Here is an 18,310-nt window from a genome sequence, read left to right on the forward strand (position 1 = left end):
TCCAACTTATGATCTGCCTGCTTTAGCCTACTGAATAGATGGGGTTACAGTCCTGCGCCACCATGCCCACTTGTTTTAGTTTTAGTCTTGGGGATATAACTCAGGTGTTCTAGCACAGAGCTATACCCCCAATCTTGTTGTTTTTTCTTTTAATTTTATTTAAACTCATATCTCACTTATTCATTTAATAAGGAAAATAATACTGTTTTTGTTCACTGCAGTGGTATTATACTAAATCCAGTAATAAGCTAAATGTGTTTGATAGCTCAGAGATCTGAGGCTATGTATCTAAAATAAAAAAGAGAGGGTGCATCTTTAGGCTAGTAATTATTAGCATTTCAGGAGTATTTTAGATTTTGTGTATTATTACCATGAAAGTACAGATAACCTCTGTACAGTTTGATGCTGCTAGAGCAGCTTGTAGATGTAAACCAAGAAAAAGCAGTATAATCTCAATCTCCAGGATGGTAAATTTATGATGTGACACTTGTGCTGGGAATTTTAATACCCTAAGGTAATTATTTTATCACTTTTGTTACTGTGCAACAGAGAGCTGTTTCCAAAGCTCTTTTCATGGGCACTTTCTTTAACTGACCACCATGGCCCATACCCTGGGCACCCTCTCAAAGGATTTTATTCTGCTGAGTTTGGGATTCTTGACCTCTTTCCAACTTTAGCTAACTGCTTTGAAGATTCAAAGTTTACATGTTCAAATCTGAGCAATTTGTCTTTTTCTCCAGTTCCTTTGAATAATTCTCACCCAAGTGGAAGGGTAGTTAGTATTGAGTTTGGAGGCTCCTGCCTAATAAAAAACTTTTACGAAATACAGCTTATACAATTTGCGCTCTAAAAGGCTGACCTTAGCCCTTGATTTCTTTAATTACTTACTTCTTACTGTCCCTGTGTGTTCATGTTATCTTAGGCAGGTTTATCACAATTATTTGTGATTTGATAACACTCACCTTTGCTACCTTTATTATTAATTTTTTTGTGTGGTACTGGAGATTGAACCCAGGGGCATTCTACTTCTGAGCTACATCCTCAGCCCTATTTCTTATTCTTTATTTTGAAACGGTCTCACTAAATTGTGGAGGCCTCACAGAGTAGCTGAGGCTGGCCACAAACCTGCGGTCCTCCTGTCTCGGCCTCCCACCTGCTGGGATTATAAGCCTGCACCTCCATGCCTGGCTCCTTTGCCACCTTAGCAGTAACTTCCCATTATTAACTTCTGCTCGTCTCCAGCTACCCATTAAGTGTCCTATTAGAACAGAGAATGATTTCATTACCTCTGGCCGGATTTTTTGATGAAAAGATGCTGACATTGGGCATGGTGTCCTTGCCTGTAATCCTTTCGACACTGAGGCATGAGGATCAAAAGTCTGAGGCCAGCCCAAGCAACTTAGTGAGACTCTGGCTCAAAGTAAAATAAAAAGAATTGGGGAAATGGCTCAATAGTAGGGTGTTTATCCAGCATATCTGAGTCTGAGGCCCTGGGTTCAAATCCCCAGTGCTGGGGGATGGGGGAGAGACACTACAATGCTTATTTAATGTGTATATCTAATACATGAACATATTCTTCAGGTGTGTGTGTGTGTATGTGTGTGTGTGTGCGCGCACACGCGTGTGCACACATGCACACACATATACATGGCTCACGGAGGTTGAAACCCAAGGCCTTGCAAACTCTGGGAAGTGGTACTCTACCACTGAGCTATATCCCCAGCCCTAATATACCTACTTCACATTCTCAGATTACCATAGTCTGTGAGTATGTGTCAGAATTATAGTGATGTCCAAACACTGAAATGGTTTTCATGGAATTAAATAAAAAAGCTGATGTGCTTCTGAACAAAAGTATGTATGCAGAATGTGAATTAATTCTTAGTATAAACACCATCTATGGAGCTTTGTTATTTAAACAAATAAATACTGTGATAAATCCTCTAGCAAAAGAATACCTCCCAGTTTATATCATGTGCAAATCTTTTTTTCACATATGGTATTCATTTTGCTTAAAGCAAAGTATACTTGTATATTTTGTATATCTATATAAGGCAGCATTGTATAAGAATGGTATCCAAGAGGCAGCCAGGACAGGAAGAAGTATAGGTCAGCTATCTGTGCTGGACGTTGAGAAAAAGTAGGATTTCAGTATATTTTAGACCATTAATTCTGGAGAAGTAGTCTTCTTGGGCTCCTAACATCTACCTCTTGCTTTTATGCCCAGATTGAGCGTTTGGAAGTAGGCAGCCTCGCCCAGACCTCCAGTGCAGTGGCCTCCAGCACCGATGGCAGCATTCACACGGAGTCTGTGGATGGAATACCAGACCCTCAGCGCACGAAGGCTGCCATTGCTCACCTGCAGCAGAAGATCCTGAAGCTTACCGAGCAGATTAAGATTGCGCAGACAGCCCGGGACGATAATGTTGCTGAGTACCTAAAGCTTGCCAACAGTGCGGACAAGCAGCAGGCTGCCCGCATCAAGCAAGTCTTTGAGAAGAAGAACCAGAAGTCTGCCCAAACCATCCTCCAGCTACAAAAGAAGCTTGAGCACTATCACCGAAAGCTCCGAGAGGTGGAACAGAATGGGATCCCCCGGCAGCCGAAGGATGTCTTCAGGGACATGCACCAGGGTCTGAAGGACGTGGGAGCCAAGGTGACTGGGTTCAGTGAAGGCGTGGTGGATAGTGTCAAAGGTGGATTCTCCAGCTTCTCCCAGGCCACCCACTCGGCAGCAGGGGCCGTGGTCTCAAAACCCAGAGAGATTGCATCACTGATTCGGAACAAATTTGGCAGCGCAGACAATATTCCTAACCTAAAGGACTCGTTAGAGGAAGGGCAAGTAGATGATGGGGGGAAGGCTTTGGGGGTGATTTCGAACTTTCAGTCAAGCCCAAAATACGGTAGTGAGGAAGATTGTTCTAGTGCCACTTCAGGCTCAGTGGGAGCCAACAGCACCACTGGGGGCATAGGTGTAGGAGCATCCAGCTCCAAAACCAACACCCTGGACATGCAGAGCTCAGGGTTTGATGCACTACTCCATGAGATCCAAGAGATCCGGGACACCCAGGCCCGCCTGGAGGAATCCTTTGAGACCCTCAAGGAACATTATCAGAGGGACTATTCCTTAATCATGCAGACCTTACAGGAGGAGCGATATAGGTGAGTTACGTGGAATGGCTCTGAGCACACACTGATGAAGCATTTTAGTTAAGCACTCTCCAGTCTTTCATTCTGGTTTAAGACTTCAAAATGAGAGTCAAGCTTTCCAAGATGATCTGTTTACTTATAATCTTAGAACCATACCAGTCATGGAAGTCTGTAAGTACTACATTGAAGTCACAAGATCTTGTTTTGTTTTTGTGGTACTGGGGATTGAACTCAGAGGTATTTTACCTCCGAGCTATACTCCAGCCCTATTTTATTTTTATTTTAAAACAGGGTCCCACTAAGTTGCTCAGGGCCTCACTAAACTGCTGAGGCTGGCTGTGAACCTGCAATCTTCTTGTCGCAGCCTCCCCAGGACTGGAATTACAGGTGTGTGCCACCACTCCTGGCTGAACTGAGAAGAGCTTAACTCTCAGAACTCTATAAGAATCAAAATCACAGTCCAGACAAAATGTAATGAAGCCATAAACACTTATCTGGGCAATTGGTGTATAAAGTTAGGCTGGAAATAAAGCCATTTAAGTATCTTTTGCCCTTACTCTGAATTGGCAAATGTTTGGGAGAAAAATTAAACGTGAAATGGTTTAACAGTAACTTAAGAATTCTCCAAGGGCTGTTTTGAGTCATAATCTGTGTAAAAGGTAGAAGTTGGTCTCTCCCTCACCCCAGTCTGGGGTTCTGTGTAATGTGTTTCCTATTACACTACATATCCCAAGGACTACTCTTAGCTGCTCTCCAAACTATGTCCTTCCCCCTTGTTTTCTTCACATGCACCGAGAAAGGACATCCCTCAGTCAGATCCAAACATTGCTGACCAGAGGCAGGCTACCTCATGATGGAAATGAAGAATGGCTTTATAGGAGCCATGGGTCTACAGAGTGGGCCCGAAGGACCCGGCTTTTGGTCTCATCCCAATTACTAACTAGAGGGAAGCAGCAGGACTTCTCCTGTAATATCAGGGATTGAACACTCTCTTTTTTTTGGGGGGGGCACTAGGGGTGAAACCAAGAGGCTTTCTACCTCCGGGCTATACTCCCAGACCTATTTTATATTTTGTATTTTATTTGGAAACAGGGTCTCACTAAGTTGCTGAGAGCCTCACTCAGTAGCTGAGGCTGGCTTCGAACCTGTGCGATCCTCCTGTCTCAGCCTCCCAAGCGCAGGGATTACAAGCGTGAGCCACCACGCCCGGCTGAACACTCTCTTAAGGCCCCTTTCACCTCCTAAAAATAAAAGAGAGAAAGCCAAGCATAGTGGCGCATGCCCATAATCCCATCTGAGACCAGATGGTTGAGGTTCATAGCCAGTGTCAGGAGCTTCATGAGACTGTCAGAAACCTAGTGAGACCCTATTTTAAGATAAAAGAGAGTTGGGGATGTAGCTCAGAGGTGGAAGGTGCTCTGGGTTCAATCCTTAGTACCACAAAAATAAGTAAGTAAAAGTGAGAGCCAGGCATGTTGGTTCACACTTGTAATCCCAGTACTTGGGAGGCTGAGACAGGAGGATGGCAGGTTTGAGATCAATGTCAGCAACTTAGTGAGATCTTGCTTCAGAGTAAAATAAAATAGGGCTACAGGTGTAGCTGAGAGGCAGAATGCCCCTGGGTTCCATTCCCAGTACCACTAAAAAGAAAAGTTGTGTGTGTGCGTGTGCGTGTGTGTTGTGGTACTGGGGATTGAATCTAGGAACATTCTACCCCTCAGCTACACCCACAGCCCAATTTTTTATTATTTATTTATGTATGTATGTATGTATGTATGTATTTTTGGTGGTACTGGGGATGGAACCCTTCTGTCTCCGGGCTATACTCTCAGACCTATTTTATATTTTATTTGGAAACAGGGTCTCTTAAGCCAGCAAGGCTGGCCTCACACCTGCGCGATCCTCCTCTGTCTCCCTCCCAAGAGTGGGGATTACAAGCATGCGCCACCACTCCCGGCTTATTCTTTATTTTGAAACAGGGTCTCACTAAGTAACTGAGGCTGTCCGCAAATCTGGATCCTCCTGTCTCCACCTCCCAAGTACTGGGATTACAAGTGTGCGCCACCACACCCAGCACCTATTTTATTTTTTATTTTCAGAGTCTCACTAAACTGCTGAGAGCCTTGCTAAATTGCCAAGGCAGGCCTCAAGCCTGCAGTCCTCCTGTCTCGACCTCCCAAGTACTGGGATGACAAGCATCCACCACTGTACATAGCTGTATTGTCTACTCTTGAAAGTTTTTAAATTGATAGTGTGCTTTTTTTCCTTTCAACTGAAGTCTAGTTCAGTGTTTTTCAGCCTCTGTCTAGGTTTTAACACAAACACGGTAACAAAAAATAAAGAGAAAATAAGTCCACTTTCTCCAACTCAACCGGGAATCTGTTCAAGTTCCCACATGTCATCTCCACCGTGTCAGCTGCGTCTCTTCAGGCTGCTCAAACACTGGCATACCTCAGGTCTCCAGCACGCATTTGGGAAGTAATGCAGTAGTCTGCTCCCATGGCTGCCTGTGGGTGGCATCCCTGGGACCTAGTTCTTCCTGTTTCTCTCAGTACCTGCTCTACACGTTCCTCCAGCCATGCTGCCCTAGTGACCTGTTGCCCAACTAGGGAAGCACCACAGGCTCTCAGAAAGAGCTCCAAATTTTTTAGCATGTCCAAAAAGTCATGCATTAGGTCAAAGCATTCCCAGCCTGTGCACTCACGCAGACTCTCATACATCAGGAATTTAACCCAGAAGTGCCTCTGGCTTATTTTTAATCAAGGAGGATGACTACTGAGTGACCAATGCAGTTACTGGGGATTGAACCCAGGGCCGTTCTGCCTTTGATCTACACCCCCAGCTGTTCTGTTTGTGTTTTTAAAACAAAGTCTCACTAGTTTGCTGGGAGTCTCACCGCACTGCAGAGGCTGTCCCTGAAACTGCGGTCCTCCTGTCTCAGCCTCCCAAGGGCTGGGATTAGAGGTGTACCCACACCCACCTAGCCAGTACATTTCTGCAAGATTGTTAACAAAATCTAGACATATTTAATACTTTGTAGATAGAGCAGGTTTTACTTTGAGTGGAAGATGAATTTCACCTACCAAAATATGATAAAGCCCGCTTTAAAAAAATTACAGTATTGAGGTTTTCTCTTTACTGATGGTTAAGCTCAAGCCCTACTTATTTAATCCTTTTGGGTTGAAATGATTTAGGAAAGATCCTTGAGTTTTAAAAAAAAAATCCTCAAAACAAGGTTATTAGTCTCATGATGTGTGTGTGTGTGTGTGTGTGTGTGTGTGTGTGTGTGTGTGTGTGTGTGGTGCTGGGCCTTGAACCCTGTCATCCTCCCTCTGAGCTACACTCCCCAGGCCTGTTTTATTTTTTATTTTGAAACAGGGCCTTGCCAAGTTGCTGATGGCGTCACTAAGTTGTTGAGGCTGGCCTCAAACCTGCAATCTTCCTATCTATCTCAGGTTCCCAAGTGCTGAGATTATAGGTATGCATCGCCGTGCCTGGCTCATGCTAAGTTTGTGTTCCTGATGGAAAGCATATGCCAACCACAATCATATACAGCACTTGTACAACAAAGAACCCACCTCTACCCGTGCCTGTCATGTTCAGAGAACTGTAGTTAATTCTTGTGAAAGAGTTACAATTTTTTAGAGAAGAGTTCCTTAAAAACTCATATGTGAACCAGGTGTGGCGGCATACACTTGTAATCCCAGTATTTGGGAGGCTAAAACAGGAGGATCATAAGTTCAAAGCTAGCCTCAGCTTCTTAGCCCTCTGCAATTTAGTGAAACCCTCTTTCAAAATAAAGAATAAAAAATAGGGCTAGGGGTATAGCTTGGAGGTAGAATGCTTATAGGTTCAATCCCCAGTACCATTATGGCCGGGCGTGGTGGTGCATGCTTGTCATCCCCACGCTTGGGAGGCAGAGACAGGAGGATTGCGCAGGTTCGAAGCCAGCCGCTTGCGCTGGTTTAGGAGACCCTGTTTCCAAATAAAAATGTAAAAATAGGTCTGGGAGTGTAGCCCGGAGGTAGAAGGGCTTCCAGGAACCCCAGTACCACCAAAAAAAAAAAAAAAAAAAAAATCCCCAGTACCATAAATAAATGAATGGATGGGTGGCAGCCGGGTGTTATGGTGCACACTTGCAATCCAGCACTTGGGAGAGGATTGCAGGTTTTCGGCCAGTCTTAGCAACTTAGTGAGGCCCTCTGCAACTTAGTGAGACTCTGTTACAAAATAAAATATAAAATAGGGCTTAGGATGTAGCTTAATAGTAAAATGCCCTGGGTTCAATTTCCAGTACCACAAAAAATTAAAAAATTAAATATATATATAAATATATATGGGCTGAGAGTGTAGCTCAATGATAGAATGCCCCTGGTTTCAATCCCCAGTACCCAAAAAAATGTTTGTTTGTTTGTTTGTTTGTCTGTTTGTTTTTTAATGAGAAGGTAGAAATGTTCTTTCGATGAATTTCCTAGGGTTCCTGGCTTTTCTCTTTTTTTTTTTTTTTTTTTATGGCAGGTCTGGGGATGAAACCCAGGGGCATTCAACCTCCGAGCTATACCCCCTGCCCTATTTTTTATTCTTTATTTTGAAACCGGGTCTCACTAAGTTGCAATGGGCCTCACTAAGTCACTGAGGCGGTCTGCGAACCATGATCCTCCACTCTCAGCCTCCTGAATGCTGGGATTACAATTGTGAGCCACCACGCCCAGCTCCTGGCTTTTCTCTTTTAAAAATTAGAAAGCCAACACTGGCAAAGTTAGCAAGAGAAATTATAATATTAGTAATAGGGGAAGTGAAAAGTTGGTGGGAATTAGAATGTAGTGGGATTTTTTTTTTTTGCCTTGTTCAGATTTGGCATTTGATTAATAGTACAGAAAATAATTAAAGATAACAATAAAGCCTAAAAATAAGAGGTGTCTGCCAAGTGGTTTAGGGTCATTACTATGCCTCACTAACAAGTTGTGGCATCTTTCTGGGCCTCCTGTTTGTTGCTTATAAAACTGAAGCTACCTCCCAGGGAGGAAAGAGATGAGGATTCTTGTAGAAATATCTTCATGAATCTGAATTCCTCGGAGGCAGACGCTGCACATAAAGAGGCGTGGAGGGAGGGGGTTATCATTGTCCTTGTTATTATTGCTGCTAGAGTTTTGATGTTTTAACGCGTATGATGATTACGGAGATTAGACTGAACCCTAAATTCCTCCCACACGTGTACTCCTCCACCCAAAAAACAGTATATCCTTTTACTGGGCTTGGTGTTACCCTATTTTTGACCCAAATTTCACATGTAGGTTACATAAACCACACTGAGGCTGGTGGCACTAAAAGTATATGAGTGCCAAGTAGGATCAGGTTTGTGCTTTTAAATTGTGGGTTGCACGGTTGTAACAGAAGCTGAGCTACAGACTTCCAAGGCCTGGGAGAACAAACAGGGGGAAGTGTTTTGTACGACAGGCGACAGGCCGGTGCGGTTCTTTCACAGTATTAAGGCCACTCCGAAGATCTTCATTCCAGGACACCAAGGGCGTTTTGCCAAACTCGTTGTTCATCAGAGTTTACTAAAGCCTCGCGTTTTATGGCTTTCTCAGTTTCCTTCTTGATGGTTCCTAGCATTTGGGTGTGTGGACCGTGTGAGTATACTAGGATTTCAGCTGCACAATAACAGCTACAACTCTTCTGTCCTTTCAGAAAGTCCTCATTTTCCAGGTAATTCTTCTGACTTGAAGAAAGAAACACATGCCGGCCGTTATTAGTTGATAACTGGTGGGGCTTTGTCGGCTGGACCCAGAGTGGGCCTCGCTGCATCCTTGAGTTCTGCAGCTTCGTGTATTACTTCTGCCAGGCTCCTAACCTGTTTGCCTGTTTCATGTGCTGGGAAATAGAGCTCATTCTACTTACCCAGTACTACTTACTTTGCTCTGTAACTACTTGCTAATAATAGATACAGGCTCCTCATTTGGAAAGACTGAGTTTAAAGAGATCCTGCTGTTAATTTACCACGTCATCGTGAGCACAATTCTCAGCTCTCGAGGACTATTTTTACAAGGGAATGGAGAGGATTCAGTTTCTACTCAACCCTTTCTGGACAGTTTTAAAGATAAAATTGCCTTGAGACCCCTTTTGTCTCACACACACACACACACACACACACACACACACACACACACACACACCACCACACCACACCACACCACACCACACCACACCACACCACACCACACCACACCACACCATGAAATAAAGGTAGGTAAGATAGTTCATCCCTATTAAGGAAGACTTGGACCGGGCCAGTGAATGGGACTAGTTGAAGTACATGGCAGACTTGACCCAGTGAAATGGCAGGAACCAGGGTGTGCGTGTATGTTGCCTTCCTGGTGGGATAAGAAGAGATGTTGCACCTCAGGTTGAAAAGGACAGAGAACGTCCAGTAAACCTGTTTTTGTGATGGCATGGGGAAAAGATGCCAAGAACAGTGAAAACGCCAAAGTGCGTAAAACTGAGAACAGAGAGGGATAGAGATGAAGCAGTGGAGGCTAGGAGAAAAGTCAGAAATGGAAGTTGGAGAATAGTGCCACAATGCCTGGCTGGCTGGAAATGAGTACTGGGGTTAGGAAAGCTTTCACGATGTGCACGCCTGGAGCCCCAGGCCTCAGGAGGCTGGCAGGGCCGTCCTGGGCAGCTTAGACCCTGTCTCAAAATTAAAATAGGGATAGGGATGTGTAGCTCAGTAGCAAAGTGCTTATCTAGCATGTTCAGAGCTCTAGGTTCAATCCCTAGTGAGTGACAGACAGACAGACAGACAGACACACACACACACACACACACACACACACACACACACACACCCCTACCTCAGAGATCTAGTTAAATCTCTTACAGTAAACATTATTTCTACACTATCCCTGACAAGCAGTCTCTTCATGCATACTTCTTGCAGCAGGCTCTCATTTTCCTTTAGACAGATTTTTATACTCTTAGCTAGACCCAGCCATTCACAGGTTATTTCTTAACCTGAACTAAAGCCTAGCTATTTGTAACTTAACCTCTTAGTTCTCAGCAGCCTCTACCTCATGCCTACAAGACCGTAGATCCCTGAACTCAGCAACCAGAAGTAGTTCCCTGTCTCTTCCCGTAGAATGACTCCTGGTAAGTCGTAGGGCATTCACCGCTGTCGGGATCATCTTGAACTCAGGTGGCTGAGAGGTGTGAAGTCTCTCCTCATGCTGTTTGCCTTCCGTGTCTTCACCCTGGGTATGGACACAGGGACCCAGTAGATAACAGCCAAGTCAGCTCACCAGCTGCCACCAGAGAATACCCCAGGTCTCCATCCTGGGAGCGGGCCTTGCTAGGCCGACAGACTTGTGCGTGTTTTCCTGGAGCTTGAACTCAGAGGCATTGTGTGTGTGTGTGTGTGTGTGTGTGTGTGTGTGTGTGTGTGTGTGTGTGTTTGTTCGTTCCTGGAGCTTGAACTCAGAGGCATTCTACCTGTGAGCTACACCCCCAACCCAATTTTATTTCTTATTTGGAAACAGGGTCTCACTAGGTTGATATGAGTCTTACTACTTGCTGAACCTGTCCTCAAACCTGCAATCTTCCTGTCTCAAACTCACAAGTACAGGGATTATAGGAGTGTGCTACCACACCCATCTGGTGACAAACTTTTTGTGGTACATTCTACAGGATCTGAGGTCTGGTGAGAAAAGAAAAGAATTTTTTTAAATTTATTTATTTATATTTCGGATTGAGCCCAGAGGCATTCTACCTCAGAACTACATCCTCAGCCCGATTTTATTTTTTATTTTGAAACAGGGTCTTATCTCACTAGATTGGTGAGAGTCTCGCTACTTGCTGAGGATGTCCTTGAACTGGTGGTCCTCCTTGTCTCAGCCCCCCCCCCTCATTCAGGCATGCACCTGACTGGCTGCTTCTGCCTTTTGACTATTATGAATTATGCTACTATGAATATTTATGCATACGTTTTTGTTTTTGTTCTCATGGTACTGGGAATGGAACCCAGGGGCCTTCCACCTCCAGGCTATACTCCCAGACCTATTTTATATTTTATTTGGAAACAGAGTCTCTCACTAAGTTGCTGAGAGCCTCACTAAGTAGCTGAGGCTGGCTTCGAACCTGTGCGATCTTCCTGTGGGGATTACAAGAGTGCGCCACCACGCCCAGTTTAGAACACCACTTTTTTTTTTTTTTTTTTTTTTTTTTGGTGGTACTGGGGTTCCTGGAAGCCCATCTACCTCCGGGCTATACTCCCAGACCTATTTTTACACTTTTATTTGGAAACAGGGTCTCCTAAGCCAGCACGCGCGGCTGGCTTCGAACCTGCGCGATCCTCCTGTCTCTGCCTCCCAAGCGTGGGGATGACAAGCGTGCGCCACCACGCCCGGCTTGAACACCACTTTTTAAATACCCTGTCCCAGTACTTGAGAGGCTGTGAGCAACTTAGTGAGGGCCTGTTTCAAAATAAAAATAGTACAAAACATTGGGCTAAAATAGGACAATCACAAAAAGACAATATGCTAACATAATCTTGTATCATTAAAACTTCGCGAAACATGAATTCCTAAGATGGCGTCTGTTTCTGAGCACGTGCCCTAGGCAGCAGAGAAAATGAAAAGGCAGAGTGTAGGAGAATATCAGCCCTAGATACCAGAGAAGTGATGGGAGGCGGTCTGTCTGGTCACGGCAGTCAGAGAGTTCCAGTAGGAAGGAAAGCGAGCAGAGATTGCTGTGGGGTCAAGAACAACCGAATAGGATTCGGTAGCAAGGTAAATAGGGTCAGGCTACAACTGCTGGTATCAGGGATTTGTGTGTATGTGTGTGCATGTGCATGTGTGTGTGGTACCAGGAATGGAGCCCGGGGACCTTCTACTTCCAGGCTATCCCGCAGGCCTGTTTTGTTTTTTATTTGGAAATAAGATCTTGCTACGTTGCTGAGAGCCTAAGTAGGTAAGGCTGGTTTCAAACCTGCAATCTTCCTATCCCAGCCTCCCATGTACTGGAATGACAAGCATGCACCATTGTGCCCGGCTTTAGTCTACAACCTTTTAAAATATTTAATCCTGCTGGGCGTGGTGGCGCACGCTTGTAATCCCCGAGTTTGGGAGGCGGAGACAGGAGGATCGCACAGCCTCCCAAGTGCAGGGATTACAAGCGTGCACCACCATGCCTGGCTTTATTCTTTATTTTTGAAACAGGGTCTCACTAAGTTACAGAGGGCCTTAGCTGAGGCTGGCTATGAACCTGTGATCCTACTGATCATCTGTTTTACTTCCCCAAAATCATGTCAATTTCTCTGCCCCCCACCCCCAAAGGATGCAGACTCCCGAGGGCAGGTACTCTGTCTTGTTTTCCACAATGTTCTCTGTACTTTGAGCATGCTAGGCTCTCAGTAAATATTTGTTGACTGGAATGTCGCAGACACTGTGCTTTCCATGAGAATGACAGGCTCCTCTGGCTCCACGTTCTAGGGCTCTGAGTCACGAGCGTCAGGTGAGTGAGCTTTCCAGTGTTGGAATAGTCTGCTAGTGACTGCTGGAAGGCCAGGCTCTGCTTACGTGCTGTTTATCTTTACACGGGGTTTACCTCGCTGGACTCTAGTTTTTGCTTCTCCCATGTGCCACGCAGAGCAGATAAGAAACCGCCTCAGTATCATGGCTGTGCTCAAACCTAACCATGGCGGCTGCCAGCGCTGCGTGTGCTGTGGGTTGGGAAGACCTGCGGAGCAGCCGTGCTGCTGACGGACGATTGGCCATGCGGCCCCGGCCACTCAGCTTCTTTGGCTTGTATTTTTCAGTTCTTGCAGAATGGATTTTGTGGTTTGGATATAAATTACACCTAGATTTGCTCACAGAATGCGTAAAATTCTAACCTTTCTCCCCTTTTTAGATGTGAACGATTAGAAGAACAACTAAATGACCTAACAGAACTCCACCAGAATGAAATCTTGAATTTGAAACAGGAATTGGCCAGCATGGAAGAGAAAATTGCATATCAGTCCTACGAACGGGCCCGGGACATCCAGGTTAGCATGAGGGATAAATATAAGAGGAAAGTAACCAGAGGGCTAGACAAATGGAGTGTTTTAATTTATTCTTATTTATATGTACAGGGTTTTGTTTTGCTTTTGCTTTTTGTTTTTGGTACTGGGAGTTAAAGCCAATAGCATCCCAAGTACTGGGATTACAGACATGCTGCTACCACACGGGCTGCAGAGAAGTATTTCTTTTCGCTTTGGTGTGTATGTATATGTGGTACTGGGGAATGAACCCAGAGGTTTTCTACCTTCGAGCCACACCCTTAGCCCAGTTTTATTTCTTATTTGGAGACAGGGCTTTGCTAGGTTGATTAGCATCTCAGTACTTGCTGAGGCTGGCCTTGATCCTGTGATCCTCCCTTCTTGGCCTCCCAGTGACTGAGGTTACAGGCGTGCGCCCCGTGCCTGGCCGTGGAGCGGTATTTCCAAAGGAACAGGTTTCAGTAGTTTCATATGAAAGCATCTTGAAAGAAGCTGTTCTGCGAGGGGATGTGTCCCAGGAAACTGCAGCCCCCAAGAAATCCAGGGAATGTCTAGACCATTTGCCCAGCTGCCATCTTCTCCGCAACCTGGATTCTGGTTGCGTTTTCAATTTTTGTTGGTTTTTTTTTTTTTTTTTTTTTTCTACCAAGATGGTTCTAGCCTGGACAGTATCCATTATCTGTCCATTCTTTAGCTTCAGTCTAAAGTTGCCCAAACTTTACCTCCCATCTCAGGAAAACAGGACCCATTGAAACCAAGACCAAAAAAACCCAGGGTTCCAGCCACTGTCAAACTTTGGAGTATGTCTGTCCAGAGCTAGAGAAATAGGTTCTACTCCCTGGTGTTCAGTTGAAATTCATAAAAACACAGAGTGTGAGTCTTGGCCTTGAGTGAGTAGGTCACTTTATTGTTTGGCCTACTGTGTGATTATAGTGTCCTCTTTACAGAGATGAAACTAAAAGGGAGGTGTACTCTTGGCAGGGCAGGCTTCCAGTTCCCTTCTGGTTCAGGGCATGACTTAGAAGATACCAGGCTGGGCGTGGCGTGGTGGCGCACGCTTGTAATCCCAGAGTTTTGGGAGGCTGAGACCAGAGGGTCGCGGTTGGCGGACAGCCTCAGCTACTTAGTGAGGCCCTCTGCAACTCAGTGAGACCCCGTTTCAAAATAAAGAATAAAAAATTGGGCAGGGGGTGTAGCTTGGAAGTTGAATGCCCCTGGGTTCCATCCCCAGACCCGCAAAAAAAAAAAAAAAAAAAAAAAAAAAAGAAGATACCAGGCTGGGCGTGGCGTCACACCCCTGTAAACCAGTGGCTGAGAGGCTGAGACAGGAGGATCAGTGGTTCAAGGACAGCCTCAGCTATGTAGTGAGGCCCTCAGCAACTTACACCCTATTTCAAAATAAATAATATAGAACTAGGAATGTCACCCATAAGTAGAATGCCCCTGGGTTCAATCTTTAATACTATAAAAAAAGAGAGAGAGAAAGGAAAAAAGAAAACACGTAGTCTGTGCAAGGAGGCATGTTCAGGGGATGGTCACTGCCTCATTGTTAGAGTGAAAAAGTTGAAAATGACCTAAAAATCCCAAGAAGGAACCGACTGAATGAACTAGGACGTACTCAGGCTGCGACATGTAAGAATGAGGTGATCGCCGTGTTCACGTGGAGAGACCACCCAGACCCCTCTTCTGTGAAAAAAGTCAATTGTGTACCAGCTCCTATAGAACATACACTAGGACAGGAAATAAAAATAATCCCAAACATTTCCGCATATACTTCTGTTTTGAGTATAGACATCCCAAACAGGTATATACTCACACACAAGTAGAAGGGAGCACAGAGCAGAGTGACAGTGCTACCTTAGGCTCAGAGGCTGGAACTGAAGAGGATATTGAGAGACTGTGTCCTGTTTGGAAACTGGTTTTCAAATAAAAGTTTGTTTTTATGTTAAAGAAAAAAGTATGTGTGTCCTGTACAAGTTAGATCCCCCCCCCCGGGGGGGGGTACTACAGATTGAATGCAGGGGCGCTCTGGCATTGAATTTGCCTCCTGCTTCAGCCTCCTGAAATAATAGTACCAATGCACCCAGATACACTGATAATGTTTTAAAGAAATCATGTGTTTCAGTTGTCATTAAAATGTTATAGACTGCTTGACATGGTGGCACACACCTGTAATCTCAATACTTGGGAGGCTGAGACGGGCGGATCGCAGGTTTGAGGACAGCCTCAACAACTTAGGCCCTCCACAACTTAGACCCTATTTCAAAATAAAAAATAAAATAGAGCTGGAGGTATAGCATAGAAGTAGAAGGGCCCTGCATTCAATCCCCAGTACCACACACACAAAAAAAAGGTTTTAGACCAAATTTATGAAAGTCTGGCTGTTGCTCCTGTGAGCCATCCCCTAGTAACGCAATGGAAGAAATAATGTCACTTGGATAGTGAGCTGGGTATCTGGCCTTTGATATTCAAGGCCCTAGATATTTAAAACCGAGGGCATGGCTTAAGATGTGTCTGGCTTGCCCGAGGGTATGGGCGCTGGGGACTTGTGAGCAGGAGCCTAACCGCCCCGTTTGGCCTGCAGGAGGCCCTGGAGGCGTGCCAGACCCGCATCTCCAAGATGGAGCTGCAGCAGCAGCAGCAGCAGGTGGTGCAGCTGGAGGGGCTGGAGAATGCCACTGCCCGGAACCTTCTGGGCAAACTCATCAACATTCTCCTGGCCGTCATGGCGGTCCTTTTGGTCTTTGTGTCCACGGTGGCCAACTGCGTGGTCCCCCTCATGAAGACTCGCAGCAGGACGTTCAGCACTTTGTTCCTCGTGGTTTTCATGGCCTTCCTCTGGAAGCACTGGGACGCCCTCCTCGGCTACGTGGACCGGCTCTTTTCATCCCCCAGGTGATGCTGGCGCAAGGAAGCAGTGCTCCCCGGCGAGTGCATGCAGCGGAGCTAGACAGCAGCTTACTACTCTGAAGTCTCCCACAACAACAAGAGTTGAGTGAATCTGTTTACATTTAGAATAATGTTTTTTTCTTCAAGAGACGCAATTGCAATAGTATTTTTTAGATTTTATCCAAGAAGTTTTTTGGGCGAAAATCTTGGATCATTTTTATGTAGCATGATTTTCCTTGGGATGCAAATCTTAAACAGTCCTTTAACACGAACCAACAATCTGGAGCACACAGAAGGGCATTCTAAATTGTGGCCTGAAGGACTGCACCTAAACCCACTAAAAGGAAGTGGAAAGCGGATTGAGGCAGACCAGAATACCGAGCACCCTGCCTTGTCTGGGCTCACCACCTCTCCCCTCCCAGACTAACTCTACTGTGAAGTCCCACCACATTCCATGTCTGAATTTTTGGATTCAGGGTGGATTTTCCTTATCCGTGGAAGAACACCTGGATCTCCCTGGCGTCCTCACCCACGTCGGCCATTCACGCTAACCCTGGAAGTATGGTCGCTTTTGAACCTGGCCCCTTCACTTTGCTAGGACACGGAAGTGAGAGCGTCAAGCCCCACAGGATCACCTCACAGTCCTGCTACAGTGTTTTGAAGTAGCCCTCCAAATCCGTATTTTAAGCAAAATCCCTTGGCCGCACTTTTAAGGTTTTTTTTAATATATATATATATGTGTATAGTTCCCAACTTAAAAAATCCGAACAGCATACTTGAAGAATGTAATACTCAAACTCTCAGTGCTTCCTTATGGTTTCTAATAGGATTTTTTATTACTGTTATTATTATTATTGGGTTTTTTTGGAAAGGGCTGGGAGGGTCTTTTATTTTTCCTTTGAAATAAAGAAGTGATGTTTTAAATGAAGACGTGTGGCTATTTAAGTGTGCTGCCCCCTCTTGTCTTGACGCAGTCTGAGTGAGAGACCTGCTGTAAATGCTGCCCTCTGCCGCCCTGGCTTTGAGGCGCAGCTCACACTCCCTCTGGCCGCTGCTCTGCTGTCCTGGCACCCCATGCCACCGCGTCCTGGCTTGGCTCGGTTGGAGGGGCCAGGGCTGTCCAGGGAGAGGGAGGCCAGCATGGTAGGACTAGGATATTTTTTTGCCCCAAGTAAATGTTCAACCCAGTGACCTTGAGCTGGGTTGTGTTAGGGAAAATCTGAGACTGTATTAGGAGAGTCATAAATAATTCTTTGTGTTTCCTTAATTTATTGTTTAATGCCCCCTAATTACCAAAACCAAAGTGATGTGGAGTCTTGTGTCTGCATTTTGGCCCCAGCATCCTTAATTCCAAAGCTTTATTCTGTCTGCCTAAGAGGATCTACTGAAGGTGATTCTAAAGAGCAGAAAGGAAATGTCAGGTTAGAAGGCCTCAAGTTTTGGGCATAAAATGTTGCCAGCTTCCTGTTAACCTAGACCGACTTATTAACCTAACTGTGCTCAGTGGACTTTCATAGACAATTTAGGAAAATGAACTGAGCCTTCTTTCCCATCCTGTAACCAGTCCCAACACCCTGACGGAACTTGAGCCTTTAGAGCTTACCTAGAGAGCTTGGTTAAGCTTTTTGTCTTATCCGGAGCACTGGGTCCCCTCATGGCCTCATTCCGTGCAACCGAGCGACACACAGGGGGCACATATACTGAGCCCTGAGAAGAGAAGCAGATGCCTCCCCCTTATCAGGAACTTCTTTCGGGAACTAGATTAGCCTTGCCCTGTCTGTCTGAAAAAGATGGTATAAGTAACAGCTCCAGCGTCCCTCTCCTTCGGTGAGCTGGCCACCTTTCTCAGAGTCAGCATGTCGTCTCCATAACCACTTTGATATTTTAACTCAGGTACCCCAGTCTTCACCCCAACCCCAGATGATTGTAGTTCACCTCACAGCTAGCACCCAGAGCAGGGACCGCAGGGATGTTTTCTTTTTAAAAAAAAAATATCATTAGAATTGATTCATGTTCATGCTAAAAACCAATTGTCCCCAATCCTATATACTGAAGATGTTAACTCTGCCTAAAAAGAGTGCAGTGACTGTAAGCAGGCGTGCCAAAGGACACTGAGCATGTCAAGCCAGCAGCTTCTGCTTTAGCTTAATCGCTCCGAGAGCCCACACAGTTGTAAAACAAGGCTCTGGCAGCAATCTGCCTGCTTTTCTAAGACAGAACCTTTGAGTCTCCAACTGG

At 45.3% G+C, this 18,310-nt stretch overlaps 1 protein-coding gene across 2 annotated transcripts in view; it reads left to right on the forward strand.

Annotated features, from left to right (window-relative positions):
* Positions 1-16,082, forward strand: part of TMCC1 (transmembrane and coiled-coil domain family 1) — a gene marked incomplete at both ends in the record, with an annotated part of 82,001 nt that extends 65,919 nt beyond the window's left edge. For both annotated transcript variants that reach the window (XM_080718031.1, XM_080718032.1), the window contains 3 exons: positions 2,228-3,162; positions 13,054-13,189; positions 15,768-16,082. In XM_080718031.1, the coding sequence (XP_080574157.1) occupies positions 2,228-3,162; positions 13,054-13,189; positions 15,768-16,082 (1,386 nt within the window). The remainder of the gene's footprint in view (positions 1-2,227; positions 3,163-13,053; positions 13,190-15,767) is intronic.
* Between the last annotated feature and the right edge of the window lie 2,228 nt (positions 16,083-18,310).

This window comes from Muscardinus avellanarius (genome assembly GCF_963383645.1).
Source record: "Muscardinus avellanarius genome assembly, chromosome: 22".
NCBI classification, from domain to species: domain Eukaryota; kingdom Metazoa; phylum Chordata; class Mammalia; order Rodentia; family Gliridae; genus Muscardinus; species Muscardinus avellanarius.